At 46.7% G+C, this 20,556-nt stretch overlaps 1 protein-coding gene across 1 annotated transcript; it reads right to left on the bottom strand.

The window, feature by feature from the left end:
- Nucleotides 1-11,158: 11,158 nt before the first annotated feature.
- Nucleotides 11,159-14,538, bottom strand: RASL11A (RAS like family 11 member A). The gene is made up of 4 exons (XM_032294373.1): nt 13,826-14,538; nt 13,353-13,409; nt 13,169-13,248; nt 11,159-11,888 (listed from the first exon to the last, which is right to left on the bottom strand). Exons 1-4 carry the CDS (start codon nt 13,944-13,946, stop codon nt 11,421-11,423), a joined length of 726 nt encoding a protein of 241 aa, XP_032150264.1. The 5' UTR covers nt 13,947-14,538; the 3' UTR covers nt 11,159-11,420.
- Nucleotides 14,539-20,556: the final 6,018 nt, after the last annotated feature.

The raw sequence follows: 20,556 nt of genomic DNA, 5'->3' as shown, positions 1-20,556 counted from the left end.
CAGGTTTGAACAGCTCCAGCAGCACCAATCAAGTGTGGTTTTCAGATGCCTTCCCTACCCTACCCAGGGTGCTTTGACCTCGGGGGAGCCTAGAGGGGACCAGAACCCACGGAACTGGCACAGAAAGGAAGCCTAGCTTTGGTCACCACACCCAACTTCTTTTACATCTCCAGATAGGGGACCAGAGCCCATGAATTACCACTTCTCTCATTTCCTCCTTCCCAAGCTCCCCACATTCATAAATGAGGATGACCTTGACCATCAGATGTGTTCTCCAGTCTGACCATGCCCAGCTGAGGCTGGGGACCTTGCTGTCATTTGTGTGGGTGACTAAGGAGATGCCGAGACAGCGCCCTGGAGTCTCCAGGCTTCTCAGGCCAAGGAACAGAGAAGCCACTGAGAAGACATAGGACAGACCCATTGGGGAGCAAACCTCTGCTTCCTTTTCAGGCCAGACTTGAAGGAAAACCCTCTCTTCTCTTTTTCATCCCCTACAAACCTGCAAAAACCCAAGAAACTCTATCTTACAATGTTTTCAGGTCCTTAAATAAATAAATTTCTGAATTTTTTAATCAGACAAGAGCCGCCCTGCTAACAAGTACATTTCTCTGTCGCTTGGTTGAAGTGAATGAAGGGATGTGGTAAAGTTCAGCACCCTTGCCTTAGAGAGTCTAGCCCCGGGGTGGTGGCTCATGCCTGTAATCCCAGCACTTTGGGGGCTTAGGTGGGTGGATCACCTGAGGTCAGGAGTTCAAGACCAGCCTAGCCAACATGGTAAAACCCCATCTATACTAAAAATACAAAAAATTAGCCGGGCATGGTGGTGGCATCTGTAAGGTGGCTGAGACAAGAGAATCTCTTGAATTCATGAGGTGCAAGTTGCAGTGAGTCGAGATCGCAACACCGCACTCCAGCCTGGGCGACAGAGTAAGACACTGTCTCCAAAATACAGGAAGGGACCTGCTCTCACCCTCCCCTTCCCAGCCCCCTTTCTGCTACCAGGAATGTGGACGTGGCCAAGAGCCATCTTAGACCATAGGAGGGAGGGTGGCACCTGGGAAAGGCAGAGAGACAGAGGGGGTGCCAGGGCCCCCGAGAATCCCTAGAGCAGAGCCTCAGTGCCCAGCTTACCTGCACAAGGGACAAGAAAGATACTTGTCTCTTATGGGAGCCATTTGGATTTCATATCAGCTAAACCAAACCCTAATCTAGAATTCAGGAATCCCGTACAGAGTCCTGTTTCCTTCTGCTCAGGGCTGCCCGGGCCTGGCAGTGAGGCATGGATTTGGATTCTGGCAGAACACCGGCTTTAGGTTCAGACAGATTCAGGCTTGAATGTGCGCTCTTACATTTACTACCTGTACCAGTTTGCTAGGGCTGCAGTAATCAGGAACCACAAACTGGGGGGTTTAAACAGCAGACATTGTCTCCTGGTTCCTGAGATCAAGGATGGGCAGGGCTGTGCCCTTCTGGAGGCGGTATGAAAGAGCCTGGTCCCCGCCTCGCTCCTGCCTTCTGTGGTTCCCTTCACATTTTCACCTCTGCCTTCATCTTCACGTGGCGTTCTCCCCCAGTCTCCTCCTGTAGCCTTCCTTCTGTCTCTGTGTCCAAAGTACCTTTTCAATAGGGACTCCAGCCACATTGGATTAAGACCCACCCTGATGACTTTGTTGTAACTCTCTGTAAAGGCCTTAACTCCAAATACGATCATCCTCCGAGGTCCTGGGGGCTCTGCATATGTATTTTGTGGTAACACAACTCAATCCACCATAAGTCTCTTCACTAACAAACTTTGGTTGTTAACACTTCAGTTAAGAATCTCAGTTTCCCCAGCGGAAGCCCCCAGCACGCACCTCGGAGCCGGTCTCTGTAGTTGTCAGATTTACATTTGAAAGTAGGTGCCACCTCCCATCGGCCGATCATCACGAAATGTGTATGGTGGCCTTGGCTGTTTCTTCTGGCTACTCAGTCTCCAGACCCCCTTTGCCTTATGACGAATTTGGGTGACCGGCAGGGCCCCTCTACCACAAAGATGCTAAAAATGCCAGATATTTAGGATCTCAGCCTCCCTTAGAGCTCCACAGCCTCTACTGTGACTCAGTCAATGACTCTGTGAGTTATTCAATAGTCTTTTAATGTAACCCCTTTTCACTGAATCACCCAGTCTGTTCCATTGCTTGCAAGTGACAGCCTTGACAGATATCGTAGAATATTCAGGGCCAAAATGGTTGAATAGAAGCTCAGTAGCAGCTTCCAGATGACCCATGAGGATGCATACGGTAAGACAATTGGCTAGGAAGCCACACGGTATAGTGGCTTTCAAGTGAGGAGGACTCAGATTCAAATCTCAGCTATGCCACTTACTGGCTGAGAAACCATAAGAAAGTGAATTAACCTCTTTGAGCCTCATTTCCTCCTCTGTCAAATGATGATTATAGTAAACTACTTAATAGAATTGTTGGGAGAATTCAATGAGATGATGCAACTGAAACTCATACTGTATATGATTGTTCATTTTATGTGTCAACTTGACTGGGCCACAGAGTGCCCAGATATTTGTACAAACATTATTCTGGGTGTGTCTGTGAGGGTGTTTTTGGGTAACATTAACATCACAATTCAGCAGGCTGAGTACAGCAGACAGCCCTCTCTAATGTGAGTAGGCTTCTTCCAATCAGCTGAAGGCCTGAATAGAACAAAAAGGTTAACCTCCCCTAAGCAAGAGGGAATTCTGCCAGCAGATGGCCTTTGGGCTTGAAATATACACCATCAGCTCTCCTGGTTCCCCCGCTTGCTGAATGTAGATGTTGGAATTTGTCAACCTTCATAATTGCATGGGCCAATTTATTTTGATAAATCTCTTTCTATGTCTATGTTTTAACCTATACTTATACCAATATTGATGTCAATATAGGCATAGCTATAGATATAGACATAGGTCTGGATATAGATTAGATATAGATACAGATATAGATATCGCTTGTTGGTTGTTTCTCTGGAGAACCCTAACACGCTGTAACACACGGAACAATAGTGCATGATTAGTAACTATGGTAGCTAATTGTTGTCAGTTTTATTATGATACTACAATGTGGCCAGCATGCAGGACCCCAGCCGCCCCTCAGACATTGTGGCAGCATCCTCATATTTTCCCCAAGTCTAGGGAAATTCACTGGCTTTTCTTTTTAAAGTCTGAACCTGTTACCTCTCTCTTGCCTCTCCCACACATGCACACACATGGCATCCAATTCCTGGAGACAGTGCTGGACAGCATCAATGGCAGGGGCGGGAGTTGTGGGGGGAATGCTTCGAGCTCTCAAAGGTGTGTTGCGAATTTCTGAATTTCCGCTCTGGCATAGCGACCATTCACTCCCGCAGCCCTGGGACGCTGGGATGACATTCAGTCACCTCCTCCTCCTCCTCACAATGTGCTAACCTGCTGCCTCCTAGAGAAAAGAAAGCGTATAAATCACCAAGGGCTGCCTTAGAGGCTGCTTCTCAGGGCACTGGTCACAGAAGAGAGAATGTGCCCAGTGGGAGGGTGTCCCTGGGGCCTGCTGACATAGATAATGCCCACTACTTCCATCTCCAGCCCACCACGCGTACCCAGAATGGCTTTCATACTCAGGGTCACCCGGCCATGGAGAAGGACTCAGCTCTGCTAAGTGGTGCGGAGGCAGCCTGGACACAGCTTGGCTGGATCAGCTCAGCCAGCACCCAGCCTCATGGCAGCACATCCAGCAATTCCTGCCTTCTTCCCATCAAGGCTTTTGCTGTCCAAGTCTGACAGCTCCTTGGATAAACAAGAAGCCTGGGGGAAGTCCAGACCAGGCTCTTACTCACAAGCTTCAAAGCTAGACATCCAGTATCAATGCCAACCAGGAATTTTGCTGAAATGCAGGTTCCTCACTGACCACAGCTCAAAAACACGGCAGCAGAGTCCCTGGGGCTGGACCCAGAAGCTGCATTTTAACAAGTTCCCCCCAAATATATCAGCAGGCACAAAGACCTGGGCAGAAGAAACAGCTTGAGCTGCAGGAAATTAGCTTCCCTTCCTGGAGCCAGATATCCTGCTTTCTTGGCTCATGGGACTTTAGGCCATTGCTTGACTTCTCTGGGCCTCAGTTTCCTCAGCTGAAATATGGGAGGTACTTTTTGGAGGCACAGGTAAAAAATGAAATATACTGAAACGGGCAGAGTTCCCTTGTCCCCCTCACAGGGACAGTGCAATGGGGGAGTGGATTGCTTCTTCATTGCCCTGCTGCTTAAACCTCTAGGGGAGCATAGACGGGCAGGCTGTGGGGCTCTGACCTCTGACCACACGGCAGTGTCTAGGATTGAATGTTTACAGCTAAAGCCTCAGAGGGCGTGTCCTACCGTGTGCTCTTTTAGTCTTGCCATCTATAGGCAGCTTGTGTTAACCAGCTCAATTAGACCCTCCACCTTGTCAAAAGGACAGAGTGCTTTCTGTATCCCGGGTTCTTGCCTTGATGTACTAGAAGAATAGGATCTCACGTGGGCTTGAAGAATGTGTGCAAAGTTTTATTGAGTGGAAGTAGCTCTCAGCAAATGGGGGAGCCAGAAAGGAAATGTCTTTCCCCTGGAGTCGGGCCTGGGCTCTCCTCCAACTGCCCCAGCCAAACTCTGTGTTGTTCTGTGGGTCGGTGGCTTGCCGGCATGCTGGTGCCTGTGGGTGTGTTCCTCTCAACGTCCAGCCGCCTGTGTGTTCCTCAACTGATGTGCTCCTCTCTGCATCCAGCCACGTGTGTGTCTGCTTGCTGGGGTGTCAGGGGTTTCTACAGGCACAGGATTGGGGTGTGGCAGGCCACAGTGGTCTTGGGAAATGCAACATTTAACAGAAAAACAAAAATGCCTGTCCTCATCCAGGTCCGTGGGGGTGGAGCCCTAGCCAGGGACCATCCTGTCTTCTACCCAGCATTTCCCTTCCCCTCTTTCATATCATTTAAAGGGACCACGCTCTTCCCTTCCCAGCACTCCTGTATCAATGGGAATGATAATAGTTCTATCTCAATGGATTATTGAGAAAATTAAATAACCCAGCATACAGGAAAAGGTCAATAATTGTTAGGTGTTATTATTGAAGAAACAACTATTCCCTTGCAAACCTTCTTTTTCCCAGAAGTGAAATGGAAAAAATTATGTACTTCAAAGCAAGTACTGTATCTTTTAGAGCAGACAAGCAAGCCCAAGAAACACTCATTTGCAACAGCAACTTCATAATGTACCAAGGTGTTTTACTTTTATTTATTTATTTTTAGAGCTGGGATCTCACTATGTTTCCCAGGCTGACCTTGAACTCCTATGCACAAGCGATCCTTCCACCTTAGTCTTTCAAGTAGCTGGGACTACAGGTCTAATATATTTAAAAATAAATAAATAAACAACTACGACTTACTGACCACCTTATATGTGTCACATTCCACAAGCAATTCTGTCTGACAGGTAGTATTATTTCAATTTTAAGATAAGGAAGCTTATGTCACCAATGGCGAAGTTGGGATTTGAACTCAGACCTCATTCTGGAACGTATGCTGTTCTGTCTCCACAAGGCTGGTTACTAACAGCCTATTCATTGGCAGGAGCTTCTGAAGCACCCTTGTTTTCCTAGTTATAAATCCACATTAGTATTGCTAGGCAAAACTGGGTCATAGAAGTAAGCCCTGCAGTTAACAATGTTATCCTAATATAAGTAAAGAATGCCAATAAGAAATGGCAGTAAATATTTTACAATTTTAACTAATTAATGAACTGAACACATGCCTCCAAGGAAATGATGCTTTACAATCTGTAAAGTAAGAAGCATCCTTTCTTAGTAAGGATATTTTCACACTTTTTGGGGTATCTGCCTCCAACCCCCCTCAGCTCTGTGATCTGCATCCTCCACTGATTTTGTCAACACCCTCAGGTAGAGTCAGAGTTTAAATTCACATCTCCCCCAAAAAAGTCACAGCTTCGGAAGTGTGATCACAGAACTCCCACTGAACGCGATTCCTAGGAAAGGAAGGATGTCTTGATTACAGTAACATGTAGCACGGGGCTTTTTGCACAAAGGGGATTCTCAATTGATGTGATTTAAAATAATGCAAATCTGTTGTCATGGTTTTTCTAAAGATATAAGGAAAACTGAAAGCATCCATTTTGTTCAAGTATCCTTCCTCTGGAGAATGTTTGGGGAGACGAGGCTGGGTACGGTGGCTCCTGCCTGTAATCCCAGCACTTTGCAAGACTGAGCCAGGTGAATCCCTTGAGCTTAGGAGTTCGAGACCACCCTGGGCAACATGGTTGGTGAAACCCTGTCCCTACCAAAAATACAAAAATTAGCTGGGTGTGGTGGTGCATGCCTGTAATCACCAGCTACTTGGGAGACTGATATGGAAGGATTGCCTGAGCTCGGGTGGCTGAGGTTGCAGTGAGCCGAGATTGGCCTATTGCAGTCCAGCCTGGGTGACAGAGTGAGACACCCTGTCTCAAAAAAAAAAAAAAAAGCCGGGGAGTTTGGTGTGAAAGGAACTGTCTCTGACAGTTTGACAAAGAAAACTCAGGGTATAGACATATACCCTTTGCTATGGTTAATACTGAGTGTCAACTTGATTGAATTGAAGGATACAAAGTATTGATTCTGGGTGTGCCTGAGAGGGTGTTGCCAAAGGGGATTAACATTTGAGTCAGTGGGCTGGGAAAGGCAGACTCACCCTCAATTTGGGTGGGCACCATCTAATCAGCTGCTATATAAGCAGACAGAAAAATGTGAAAAGACAGACTGGCTTAGCCTCCCAGCCAACATCTTTCTCCCGCGCTGGAGGCTTCCTGCCCTCGAACATCAGACTCCAAGTTCTTCAGTTTTGGAATGCAGACTGGCTCTCCTTGCTCCTCAGCCTGCAGACAACCTATTGCGGGACCTTGTGATTGTGAGAGTTAATAAACTCCCCTTACATGTATATGTATATATGTATCTGTTCCATTAGTTCTGTCCCTCTAAAGAACCCTGACTAGCACACCTCTGTACTTATGAACAATACAAAAATAACTTTAGGGACTCCAATATTTCTTTTTCTTTTTCTTTTTTTTTGGAGATGGGGTCTTGCTCTGTTGCCAGGCTGAAGTGCAATGGTGCAATCTCGGCTCACGGCAACCTCCGTCTCCCAGGTTCAAGCGATTCTCTTGTTTCAGCCTCCAGATTAGCTGGGACTACAGGGGCATGCCACCATGCCCAGCTAATTTTTGTATTTTTAGTAGAGATGGGGTTTCACCATGTTAGTGAGGCTGATCTTGAACTCCTGACCTGGTGATCTACCTGCCTCAGCCTCCCAAAGTGCTGGGATTACATGTGTGAGCCACCGTGCCTGGCCAATATTACTAACAGTTCAATTTAGTCAGTATTTGTGAGGATCCTGCTGTATACTGGACACTCTAACAGGTGCTACGGAGCTGAAGATAAATGAGGGCTTACTCAAATCCTAACAGCTGCTTTTCTGCCAGGGGAGAAGTACACAGGAAATCCAGAACTGGGAGGCTTCTAGACATTTCATCCAAGACAGGCACACTTCTACTCTGTTATGCTGAAACTGCTTTGCGATTGCAACCAAATCATCACTTACATAGATTAATTTTTTTTCTAGGGCCCCGGCTCAATTAATGATGTTTGGAAAATAATCTTTTTTTTTTTTTCATAGCACATCTTTCTTCCTAAGTGCCACAGTACCTTGAGACTAATTTTAACAAAGTCTTTCAAAATGTTCCACCTTTTGGAGAGAGAGTAAATGGTAATAATAGTGTATTAATCACACAAAATATATTTACATTGTAAATTTGAATTGGTAACTTTGCATAATGAGAAGTTGAAATTGCAATATATACAAGGAGCAAAAAAGCAATTCAAGCCCCAATTTATGACTAAAGAGTCATCTTGTCTTTTTTGTTTGCTCTTTTGTTTACCACTGCCTTCCTCAGAATTTATTTAATCCATTTTTCTAAACAGATATTAATAAACTTTAGAACTTCTGCTGTGCCCTTCGCCTAATCACAAGCAAAACAAATTTATTTTCTTCTATTATAATTGACTTATTTTTCCATTATTCGAGTTTGCTTCTCATGAGTGGCATGCGAAGTACAGAATGTTTGCAGGATGTACAATTTAGCCGTTTTGGATCGCATCCATTTCTCCAGAATGACACTGATTGCAACATTAATTAAATCATTCTGCATGTTTCTCCATGACCAGCAAGAGTTTTAAAGCAGAATCAGTGACTCAGCCGGGACCAGGAGGAGAACAAGTGCCAGCAGTGGAGGCATGGGGGTTTCAGAGACAGATTTTCCCACTGGGGCAGAGATGGAGGAGGGAGTGAAGTGGGTGGGGGAAGCTGCAGTCCCATCTCTCTCATGAGGATGGAGGTAAATTCTTGCACCGGCCATGCCATCTCAGAGGTAAAACAAAACTATTGGATAAAATGCACAGATACCAGCCAGGCCGGGCATGGTGGCTCACACCTGTTATTCCAGCACTTTGGGAGTCTGTGGTGGGAGGATCAGGAGGTCAAGAGATCGAGATCATCCTGGCCAACATGGTGAAACCCCATCTCTACTAAAAATACAAAAATTAGGTGGTGTGTGACTGTAGTCCCAGCTACTCAAGAGGCAGGAGAATCGCTTGAACCTGAGAGGTGGTGGTGGTAGTGAGCCAAGATCGCACCACTGCACTCCGGCCTGGCGACAGAGCAAGACTCTTTTTCAAAAAAAAAAAAAAGCACAGATACTGTTCTCTCCACATCCACCTAAGTTTGTTTAATGTTCTACCCAGTGTTTTGTCTAATGCTTCAGGACTTCTGTCCCTGCCTGCAAAATAATGACACTCATGGCTCTCTCAACTATGTCCTCCCTATTGGTGAAGGAAGAGGATGTTGGCTTACAGCTCAGCTTCCCCTGTTAGGGCTTCCTTAGCACCCAGCCAAGCTCCTATCCTCAGTTCTCTTCCCTACACAACTTCCCAGTCTTACCGCCTTTCGATTACTCCACGCTCATCTCTTCCATCTCCAGGGCTACCATCCCAGGAGCCTTCCAGATGCTCCCTACGTACCATGATCCCCAGGAGACCCCACTGCTGATCAGCAGGAGGCCTGGGAAAGAACGACCACAGGCAATGAAGGATCTCCATGACCAGCAAGCCAGCTCCTGTGCTGGGCCAATTCCGGGGACCAGAGAATAAAGGAAGCTTTGAAGCCCTGGAGGTCAATTATTTAAGATGCTAGGAGAGAAAGAAGACAGAGTAGGGAGTTTCTGCTTGGCCCATCAGCCTGCCTGAGCCCACGAGGTTGTGAGTCCCTTTGAAATGGCCATGGGACTCATCTTTTGACCCTTCTGATCCGTAGTCTGCTCCCCTGAAGAGCTCAAGGCTGCTTTCTGTTCTCACTTGAAACTTGATCATAGGTGGCCTGAGGACATCGCTGGTCTTATTCTTTAGCTTTTAGATTATGATTTAACTTTTTTCCATGGGATGTTTGATCTCAGTTCCTTGAAGGCGAAGACGCCCCTGGTGGCAGATGGCAATCTGGACACATCGTAGGCATGGCAGGGACTAGGAGAATCAGTTGTTCTCGTGTCTACACCTACAGTGTTAAGAATCATGGCAGGAAGCAGAACAGATGACGATAGAGCTTTTGTTCAGAGAGCATGCAAACAAGGAGAATGTGAGGCACTTTTTAAAAGACAATGGGATCCAAATTAATATTTAATTATTTGGACACTCTTTTAGACATGCATTATCTAATTTTCCTAACCCTTCATGCCATTTTATACAGGTAGATTCTCTTCAACTACAGAGAAACATGGTGCTGACATCACAGGTCTGCATAGAGGTGTTCTTGGATGGAAGGATAATGGTCTGTGATTGTCAGAAGCTGCATATGTCAGTTCCTCTCCATGGCAGCTAAGAATCTTTAATTACTCAAGACACCTGTCCTTGCCCTGCAGAAGTAGCAACTTGTTTCATGGTAATATCCCATCATTGACCCTTCGCACCATATATGGTACTTTCATTCATTTATTCATTATATATTTACTTAAAAATTACCACTCTAAAGGCAAGCACCGAACTAGAAGTTTGGAATACGAGATCATAAAATGCAGTTACTGTCCTTGAGGGGGCTACTTCCAGTTGGGTAACAAACAGCTACATGACAAGGTTGGGTTATAATGCAAATGCTCCAGGAATAGAGGAAGACCAGAGAAGGCATTTCAGAGCTGAATGTAGCATGAGACTTGAGTTTTTAAAGATGTGTTAGCAAGCCATTAGGAGTAGAATCAGAAAAAAAAAATTGAGGCAGAGGGATAGTTTGTGCCAAGGCTGGAGACATGAAAGCCTGGAGTGGACTGAGAAAGACAATCTGTTGGAATGGACTGACTGCTGGGGTGTGTGTGTTGGAAGGAGGGGTTGATAAGCTTGGAGAGGTGGTAGAGAGTCTTGATGTCATGTCTCACATCTATTTTAACCAGTAGGTAAGGGGAAATCCACTGAGTTTTGTACAGAAATAAAATGATTAGGGTCAGTTTTAGCAAGTTTGTTCTGATGTAAAATGACATTTAGAAGATGTCATTCTAGAAGCCAAGAAACGTGGGTCTTGCCTAGATTCTTGCCTGCCAGTCAAGGGGAGGTCTAGATTAAGGGAGAGTGAGGCTTTAGAGAAAAACAGGGGCAAGAACTGACAGATGTGGCGCCCTATTCAAAGGAAAGAAGTTTTGGACGGCAGGGCCCACTTACTGACATAAGAAACACTAGAAAAGGGGCTTTTGGCTTTTCTTTAAATATAGGTAGAGAGTACAAACTTACATTTACACCAATCAATAATAACGTTACTCATGACTTGTAACGTTTTAGCATCAGTTCACACTGTGCCCCTTCCCTTGAAAATCACAGTGTCAGTTTCATGACTGGTGCCAGTGTCCTCATTAAAGACATCCTGTAGTTATTCAAATCCCTCTCCTCCTCCACATACTCTCCTTTCTCCCACAACAGACTCCCTCTACATGAACTCCTCCCCACTGCGAGACACCAATCAGGGTTCAGAATGCGGGCAAGCATGGAGCAGTTCTGGGCTCTGGTGCAAGTAGAATTTCTATAAAAAGACATTGAGAAAACAAGGAGCAATGTTGCCATTTTGCCTTTAATGGAAAAGTGGCCAGCGGTTACAGTTAAAAAAAAAAAAAACAGTTCTTTTATTAAAACAAAACAAAGTTTTATCCAGCTTCTAGGCAATCACTGTTTGAACTTTCAGAAATACACATATACTTGAAAATCAATTTTTTTTATAAAAATAAACTCTGAATGTGTGATTAAAAAGGGAGAAGCCCAGTCTTTTAGCTGCACAAATGCATATTAAAAAGGAGAGGCATCTGTCTGAGATGGTTCACCCCAGTGCAGAGGGGGCTTTGACTTTGGGAGACAGAGCCTGCTTGAAGCGTCTCTTCAGCTCCTGCATGTTGGGAGAGCGGGGCCGAGGGATGATGGAGGCTCTTCTCCTTTCCCCACTGAGGCTGTGCAGCTTGCTCACTTCTTTGCAGAGATGCTGAAACACATCACAGACATCTTCGTAGTTTTCGCTAGTGGAAATTTCAAGGAACAGGCTGCCCAGCTCATTGGCTAGCTGAATACCGTCCTGTGTCTGAACCTGCCGGGCATGCAAAAGGTCCCCCTTGTTGCCCACGATGATGACAGGGGCTTTAGAGTCAGGGTGGACCTTCCGGATGTGCTGATAAAGGGGTCGGATGGACAAGTAGCTGTCATAGTCTGTGATGGAATACACCAGCAGAAAGCCCTCGGCCCACTGCACACATTTGGACAGAGAATCGACGACCTGGGGGAGGCTGTCTTGGATCTGAGAAAACATCAAAATGAGAACCAGTCAAGAAAAACCCCCGTGGGAGAGAAACTCAAAACGACATCAAAACAACCTTTGAAGAAACACTTGAAAAAGAAATCACTAAATACAGTTTTCAGGTTCTATCACCTTCTGCAGAAGGAGGCTTTTGATAACGGAAAGGGCAGATTCCCAGGCAAACTCCCTGGCTGGGTTGCTTTATTAGCTGTTATCCCTGCATTATTTTTAAACCCCTTGCTTGACAGGCAGTCTCTGGTGAACCATGGCTGACTGAAGAATGACCTCAAACCAGAATGGCTCAATTTGTAGAAAACACTAACTCATAATAAACAAAACTTTGAAAATAAGCCAAGATAAATATCTATTCCCAAACCCACACAAATATTTTTAACATGCACTTCTTAAGAATGTTACAGAAAGAAATTCCTTGCTTAGGGTTCTTCCACAAGACCTTTCCTCTGGAGAAGGGAGTAGTAATTAGTAACTGGTTAATAAACAAGTTACATTCTAGACCCTCTGCCAAGGGGTTATCTGATAGCAATTACTGACTTGAGGGAGCAGCCAGTAACAGCAGCACTTCAGCAGTGCTTGGGTCCGGCACTGTGGCTCAGCCTATAATCCCAGCACTTTGGAGGCCGAGATAGGCGGATCACTTGAGGTCAGCAGTTCGAGACCAGCCTGGCCAACATAGTGAAACCCCGTTTCTACTGAAAAATACAACAACCACAACAAATTAGCTGGGAGTGGTGGCGGGCGCCTGTAGTCCCAACTACTAGGGAGGCTGAGGCAGGAGAATTGCTAGAACCCAGGAGGCGGAGGTTGCAATGAGCCGAGATCGAGCCACTGCACTCCAGTCTGGGTAACAGAGTGAAACTCCATTTCAGAAAAAAAGCAGTGCTTGCCAGGGGAGAGGACTATCCCAGCAGAATCCTACCGGTTGCTGTTGTTTTTTAAATGTTTTTTTTTCTTTGTTAATGGTTCCATGGCTACCTCCGGAAGAAGTGCCTAAGTAGTGATGGCCCACCAGGGTTGCAAAATGAAGTTAAGTCTGCTGCTGACAAGAGGAGGCTGGTTCTAACCACGCCTCCCCCCTAGAGAGTTTCTAACACCCCAACCACTGGCCCCACCTGTGGACAGCCCATTCCTACCTCTAAATGCACAGGTCTGTTTAGATGCCTTGCTCAGACCCCTGCGCCCAGCGTGGGCGCCCTACGTGCTGTGCCCTCCGGGGTGGTCTGAGGGTTTGGGGTGAGCTCTTTGCCCCTGGAGGTCCTTACCTGGACGCCCCCGGGAGTATCCTGGATCTGCAGAGAGAGCTGGTCCCCCTCGACCGAGACCAGCCGTGAATACAACTTGCCTAGAGAATGAAGGAGAATTTGCTTTTCAATTCTCAAACTCCCATCCCGAAAAAGAAAAAGAAACATGCAAACATAAAAGCAGGGAGTGTGAAAGTATTCTCACCCGTATTCGGTTCATAGTCGCCAATGAATCTCTTGGTCAGGAAGCGCACGATCATTGCTGAAAAGGAAATGGGAAAATCAACCGAAGGAGTAGGACAAGCCGGTCAAACCCGGGCACTCCGGGGAGAACTGGAGGGAGTGAGGAGAGCAAAACCGCGGGCACTGCTCGCTTCCAGAGGCTCCGTAAAGCCGAGGTGCCGCGGGCTTCGCCGCGAGTACGACTGGCGGGACACCCCTCCCGCACCCCATCCCCGAACAGGCGTGAACCCCGCCGAGAGCCCAGGAGTAGACGCCCTAGGAAACGGCCAGGGAAGCAGGCCGGGACTGACGGGGACCCTCCGAGCGCGAAAGCAGCTGCGTTCCACCTGCCCCTTGCCCGCTGCTTCGGCCGAGGGTCCCTCTCTCCGCAGCGCCCCCGGTGGCCGCGGCCGGAGCCGGGGAGCGAAGCCGACTCGGGGTCCCAGCGGCACTCACCGCTCTTGCCCACGCGGCCGGCACCCAGCACCGCCAGTTTGATGTCCTTGGGCAGGAGGTCCGGGGAGGACTCGGGGATGGGTGTGAGCAGAAAGTGCCCGGACATGCTGAGCAGCCGCATGGAGCGCGTCCCGCAGTCCGCGCGCAAGCACAGCGGACTGCGCCTCGCCGCACCCGGAGCCGGCCCGCGAGCTGGGAGTGCCGGACGCGGGGCGCGGGACCGCGGCGGCTGTCAGAGGAGCTGTCAAGGCCCGCGGCTTTTAAAGGGCTTGGTGCTCCCCAGAGCGCGGCGGCCGCCCCAGCTCCTCCTCGTCTCCGCCCCTTCCCGGCGCGGCTGGGAGGGGCGGGAGCAGAGGCCGCGTAGCTGACTGTCGCCGAGGCCGTGCGCTCCGCCAGGCGCTCTGCTGCAGGAGTGAGGCTCCGGGGCCCGGACCCAGGAGATACCGCCACGGTCCAGAGCGCGCGGGCGGCCACTAGTCAGGCACTCTGCGATTCTCCTCGCCCCCAGCAGCCAGCCAGAGTCACTAGACCTGTTGAACTTGAGATAGGAGTTACGAGTTGGCGAGAAAAGAAAGAAGAAAAAGTGCGATCAGTTGGATGTTTCTGCAGCAATGGGAGACACAGATTCCTGTAAAACGCTCTTTTTATTTTTAAAAGGTGCTAAGGGGCCTGGCGCGGTGGCTCACGCCTGTAATCCTAGCACTTTGGGAGGCAGAGGCGAGTGGATCACCTGAGGTCAGGAATTCGAGACCAAGCCTGGCCAACATGGTGACACCCCGTCTCTACTAAAAATACAAAAATTAGCTGGGCGTTGTGGCGACTGCCTGTAATCCCAGCTACTCAGGAGGCTGAGACAGGAGAATGGCTTGAATCCGGCAGGCGAAGGTTGTAGTGAGCCAAGATCGTGCCACTGCACTCCAGCCTGGACCACAAGAGCGAAACTCTGTCTCAGAAAAAAAAAAAAGAAAAAGAAAAGGTGCTAAGAGGTGACATTAATATGGAAAAGGGGATGGAGGGGGCAAAAGCTCTGAATTAGTATCAGTGGAGGCAACTGCAGTCACTGTGACCTTGCTAGGGATAGATGAAGTCCCTTTAGGGGCAGTGGTTCTTAGCAGCTCAGCATCCACGCCCAGCCCCTTCTCTGCAGACAGGGATTGCACTGGCTTATTCCCGAACACTTAAGAGCACTCCACTGGGGGCCCTGGCTCTGCACTGTCCATCGTTAACACTATCCTATGTGCTTGAGTCGTGCATTTGCTTCGTTATCCAAGTATTTATTTCTAGGTGCATAATGGAGTCTAGGGTGGGGTGGGAGGCAGTGTGAGGAAGAGGACACAAAAGAGAGCCATAGACTGGTTCTTGGATTTCTGGATCCCACCAGAAGTGGCATGGCAGAAGCCTGAGGACTTTCACCTTGAACAGTTAGAAGACCTTCATGCTTCTGGCCTCCTGTGTTCCAGCCTCAGCTGTCTAATTGCCTATTAGACAGCCCCACCCTTATTCGCACCTTTCTCTACCTGGCTGTACCGGTTAGTTTTTGCTGCATGACAAACCACACCAAACTAGATGGCTTAGAACAACAATCACCGACAGTTGTTGAGCCCTTTGGGGCATCTGCAGGGAGATTCCAGGTTCTGGGGGTGGGGGCTGGCTGCCCTTGGATGGCATTACTCATGTCTGGCAGCTGCTGGCTGTGATGAGGGAGGGCAGTGAGTGAGTTACATGTCTCTTCTCATTCAGCAGGTTGGCCAGGGCTTACTTTCATGGTAGCTGAGCAGAGTTCCAACAGAGTGGGTGGAAATGGACAAGGCCTCCTGAGACCTAGGCCTCAAGGTGGAAGCCATCCCTTCTGCTGCATTCTGTTAGCCAAAGCAAGTCATGGGCCAACATTGAAGGAGTAGAGACACAGACTCCGCCCCTTTGTGGAAAGAGCAGAAGTCAGGAGTGAAAGGACTAGGAAGCAGAGTGGTGGAGAATGAGGTCCATTTTTTGTAATTGACCATGCTAATGAATGTGTCTCCATCTACCCAGTGGCCCAAGCCTGGGAGACATCCTTGATGTCTATTAACTCTTTACCAGTCAAATAAAACCTTAAATTCTAGACATCTAGACACCCACTCTTTCACTTCCACATTAATTGCCAAGTTCCATAATTTTTCCTGCCTTTCTTGCTGTCTCCCTCTAACCCTGCTGCTGTCCTCATTTCTCATCTGCAGAATTCTAAATAATCCTGAAGTAAACTAGACCAGATGGTGACTTCAGTTTACATGTTCCTTCCTTGGAGAAGCTGTCTCTGATCACTGCCACTGTCCCCAACCCTATCTTGCAGTTACTCGGCTCTCAGGGCACTGATCTCAACTATCATTACTTTCTGGTGGAATATTTGTTTCATGTCTGTCTCCGCGAGGGCAAGGACTTTAGCTTGTGACTCTAATACCCAGCACATAATGGCACCTGGGACTGGCAAGGTCCTTAATAAATGTTCACTGGCTGACTTTCAAAATGAATGAATGAATGATGTCTTCAGTGTATGAACTGGAAAAGACATTAGTCATGTTTCCGACCATTTTCCCATTGCCTTGGTTTTCACAGCAGCTTGCTCTCAGGAGGAAGGGTGCTGGGAGATGTCCTGAGATAAACTGCCATATTTGTTGTACTGGCTTTTGGCTGTTCACAAGGCAATTTCCCCCGTTAAACTGCAGTTTAATTGGAAAGACTTGAAGCAGGGCACCTCCCTCCCTGATGGGGGAAAAGGCACCATAAAGACAATGACTGGTCTTCAGAACAACTGGAAACTGTCAAGTTCCGGGGTCACGTGCAGCTCTGCGATGGGAGTTCTCTCTCAGATTCCCTTAAGTTCTCCTTCATGGATGCCAGGTGGCTCCTGCAGTATCAAGTCCTCACCCAAACAGGAAGGGAGGGAGTACTCTCTTAGTTGTTCTCTTTAATCACGAAATAAAGCAGTTCTCACAAGAACTCAGCATTCTCTTACATCTCACTGGCCAGAGAAGAGAAACTGGGAAAGAGATTACTCAAATATCTAGCAAAGAAGACTGGGATGACCACGACTAGTTTAGACAATCATGATTCCTCCCTCTAGATGGACACATCACCACCCCCATTCAAAATCAAGAACTCAGAGAGAATGATTGCCCAGGGGATCTGCCATAAACCTTATTCACCTCCCTGGAGTGAAAATGCAGCACTCAAGGGAAAAGAGCCCTTTCTTGGTTGAATGTTGAGTATCTCTGTCTCTCTTCACCTCTCTCTCTGTTTTACATTCCCAGTCTGGAATAAGACCATTGTAGTTTAAGGTCAGTCAATAAGGAAGATTTCTAAGACTGTTCTCTGCCCGGTGATAATTATGTTCCACTTTGCATTTACATTTCACTTATGCTCAGAAGAGCTCAACATGTTATTTCATTCACCTTGGAAAAGCTCTTTGCATGTACAAATACACAAAATAATCCATGACCTTCTAATGAAGACAATACGCAACTGAAATGCAGAATTATAAATAGCCCTGCCTGAATCCTTGCTGCTTGTGTTCTGCCATTTCATTTTAAAATTGTGTCCAGAGTTATGTAAAACTGTAGTGCAACCAATATAACAGGCATGCTGAAGTGGTTTTAAAAAGATAATAGAAATGCGTAGGCATGGATACAGATATACAAATCTGTGGGTGTTCAGAATGAGTGTAAAGGGCAGAGTTTGGTAATATGCAAATAATAGCAGACTTAGGAAGTTATTAACTCTTTACCAAACAAAAGCTTGAATTCTAGACATCAGGCAAAACTTTGCCAAGGGTCTTCCTCTTCACAAACAACTCCCCCACCCCCATCCACAATGCATTATCAACTCCCTTTCCTGTATATCCTAAGTCCTTGACTATTGAGTCTACTGGAGCATCAGGGCCTCTGCCTTTGAGGTGCTCTCCCTAAACAGGAATCATGCCTCTGCCCCACATTACTGCAACTCAGCAGGCAAAATGCCTGAAAATGGACTCTGTGAGGCTCTGTGATAAATGCTGGTGCAGAACACAAAGAGCAGTGAACATTTACCAAGAAGACAGGGAACTGTAACACACTCCTGCCTGCCTTCACAGACACCCCTTTAGTGAAAACATTAATCAAATTACCATTTATAAATTACTATTGAGTGTACCAAGAAAATTATCAAATATTATCTTAGTTTTTAACGAATCCTGTGAAACAGGTAAAGAATATTCTCTAAATTGTGGTTTAGACAAATTGAGCAACCTATCCATATAGTGGTTCAGGGCCATATAGTGGTTCAGGCCTCAAGCCCTCTGATTTTTAATCTTGGGACATTCCACAGGTGTAGAGGGCAGGATGAAGAGCCGGCCCACAGTGGCTCCCACCTGCAATCCAGCACTTTGGGAGGCCAAGGCAAGAGGATTACTTGAAGCCAAGAGTTTCAGACCCTGTCTCTATAACAAAAGAAAAAAGAAAGGAAAAGAAAAATTAGCCAGGCATGGTGGTGCACGCCTGTTGTCCCAGGTACTCAGAATATGCGGTGGGAAAATCACTTAGGCCCAGGAGACTGAGGATGCAGTGAGCTGTGATTACACAACTGCACTCCAGCCTGGGCAACAAAATAAGACCTTGTCTCAAAAAACTCAAAATTCAAAAAATAAATACAAAATAAAGCAAGCAGTTTGCAGACCACTGTCAGCAGTGGAAGGTCAGGGCAGGTCAGGATGCAATCTCCAACAGAGCTGCCACAGGAGAGTTAGATCTGACTCGGGTATCAGGGAAAGCTTCAGGGAGGCATGAGCTGGGCTGCAAGTGTGTATCAGGTGTGATCGGTGGAAACCAGAGGAGGGCGAAGGCGTATCAGGAACAACATGTGCAAAATCATGAAGGTACATGGCAAGTGTGAGGAACTCTGAGTAATCTCAATGGTGAGAAGGATGTGGTAAGTGACCCAAAAGGCTGGGAACCAGCCTGTGAACGGCATGTTAAAAAGTTTATTGAGAGGCTATGGAAAGTCATTAATCGTTTCTTGAGGAGAGCTCCTTCTACAGTTGTTTCTTGGGTTATCTGCACAGCTTTAGTTCCAGGACACACTGAGGATACCAAAATCCAGGGATGCTTAAGTCCCTGACGTGAAAGGGTGTTTTATTTTCATATAACCTATATCCATCTTTCCTACTTTATTATTTATTTTTTTGAGACAGAGTCTCACTTTGTCACTCAGACTGGAGTAGCATGATCTCAGCTCACTGCAACCTCTGCCTTCCGGGTTCAAGCAATTCTCCAGCCTCAGCCTCCCAGCTACTAGCTGGGATTACAGGCGTGCACCACCAGGCCTGCTTAATTTTTGTATTTTTACCAGAGATGGGGTTTCACCATGTTGGCCAGCTGAACACGAACTCCAGACCTCAAATGATCCACCCACCTTGGCCTCCCAAAGTGCTGGGACTACAGGCATGAGCCACAGTGCTTGGCCTATTCTTCCCACTTCAAATCATCTCTAGATTACTTATAATACACAATGCAATGTAAATGCTATGCAAATAGTTGTTACACTGTATTGTTTAGGGAATGAGAAGATAAAAGTCTGTACGTGTTCAGAACAGATGCAATTTTTTGGCCCAATATTTTCCAACCCAGCTTGGTTGAATCCATCCATGTAGACGTCACAGACACAGATACAAAGAGTAGACTGTACACACAACAGTATGAGTACTAGGAGCTTACAAATAATAGGATATGGGCCTGGTGCAGTCCATGCCTGTAATTCCAGCATTTTGGGAGGCCAAGGTGGGCGGATCCCTTGAGCCCAGGAGTTCAAAGCTGCAGTGAACTGTAACTGTGCCACTGCACTCCAGCCTGGGTGACCCAGAATCCAAAAAAAAAAAAAAAAAAAAAAAAAAAAAGAAGATATGGTCTTTGACCTCAAAGGTCTTAAAACTGTTTACTTACTCATCTCCCATAAACAACTAATTTAATCTGAACCTCTCTTCCTGCTTAGGTGGAACCAAAAAAATCCAATTATCTTCACTTGAACTAAGCCATCATCTCATTTTACAGAGAGAGTAAAGAGTACTCCATTTCATATCTTTTTCAATCCAAACGATTTCCATACATTTGAGTCTTGCTGGAGAAACATGTACGACAGCATTTGCAAGCCTGTTCCATTAGCGGTTTCGTGTGGAGGCCTGTCAGCAGCTCCTCACCACACATGGCCGTTTGAAAAGAATCACGGTGCAGAGCCTCGGCTGCTTACTCAATCCTCTGTGCACATTTTGCACCTCAGCAACAGCAGCTGCAGATGCTGCCTCACTGTTATTATTCATAACCTAGCAAATGGTCGAACAGATTCTGTGGAGAAGGATTTTTGCTATCAATTTTTTTCTCCTTTAAGCGGAGCTGGGGTGAAGAAATATGCTATAAACACTCATTCCAAATAAATCCAACCCAGTTTCAAATCCTGTCTTGTGCACAAAAAAGAGTAAGAGAAAACTCCCTTGTTTATATTTTAGCAATTTTTATTGCTAAATATTAGCAATTCTTTATATTTTAGCAAATTTTCCATCCTAGTACAGAGAAAATGCTAATACTACAGGAGTGGGAATATGGGAGAGGTAAGAACCTAAATGTGCGTTTCTGTCACAACATTCAGAGGAAAACTTCAAAAAACAGTGTGATATATTTTATTTAACCCTTGAGACTGGTTTGAACTAAACAAAAATAGAAAGCCTTAGA

The sequence above is a fragment of the Sapajus apella genome, unplaced genomic scaffold, assembly GCF_009761245.1.
Source record: "Sapajus apella isolate SASKATOON/1434 unplaced genomic scaffold, GSC_monkey_1.0 scaffold32, whole genome shotgun sequence".
NCBI classification, from domain to species: Eukaryota; Metazoa; Chordata; class Mammalia; order Primates; family Cebidae; genus Sapajus; species Sapajus apella.
Note: the sequence above shows the minus strand (reverse complement) of the source record. Positions and strands in the feature narration are given on the sequence as shown.

Coding starts and splice junctions, on each gene's coding strand:
- RASL11A (XM_032294373.1), bottom strand. CDS start 13,946: ATGCGGCTGCTCAGCATGTCCGGGCACTTTCTGCTCACACCCATCCCC. Junction 13,410..13,825: donor CGGCCGCGTGGGCAAGAGCG/GTGAGTGCCGCT, acceptor TTTCCTTTTCAG/CAATGATCGTGCGCTTCCTG. Junction 11,889..13,168: donor ATACTCCCGGGGGCGTCCAG/GTAAGGACCTCC, acceptor ATGTTTTCTCAG/ATCCAAGACAGCCTCCCCCA.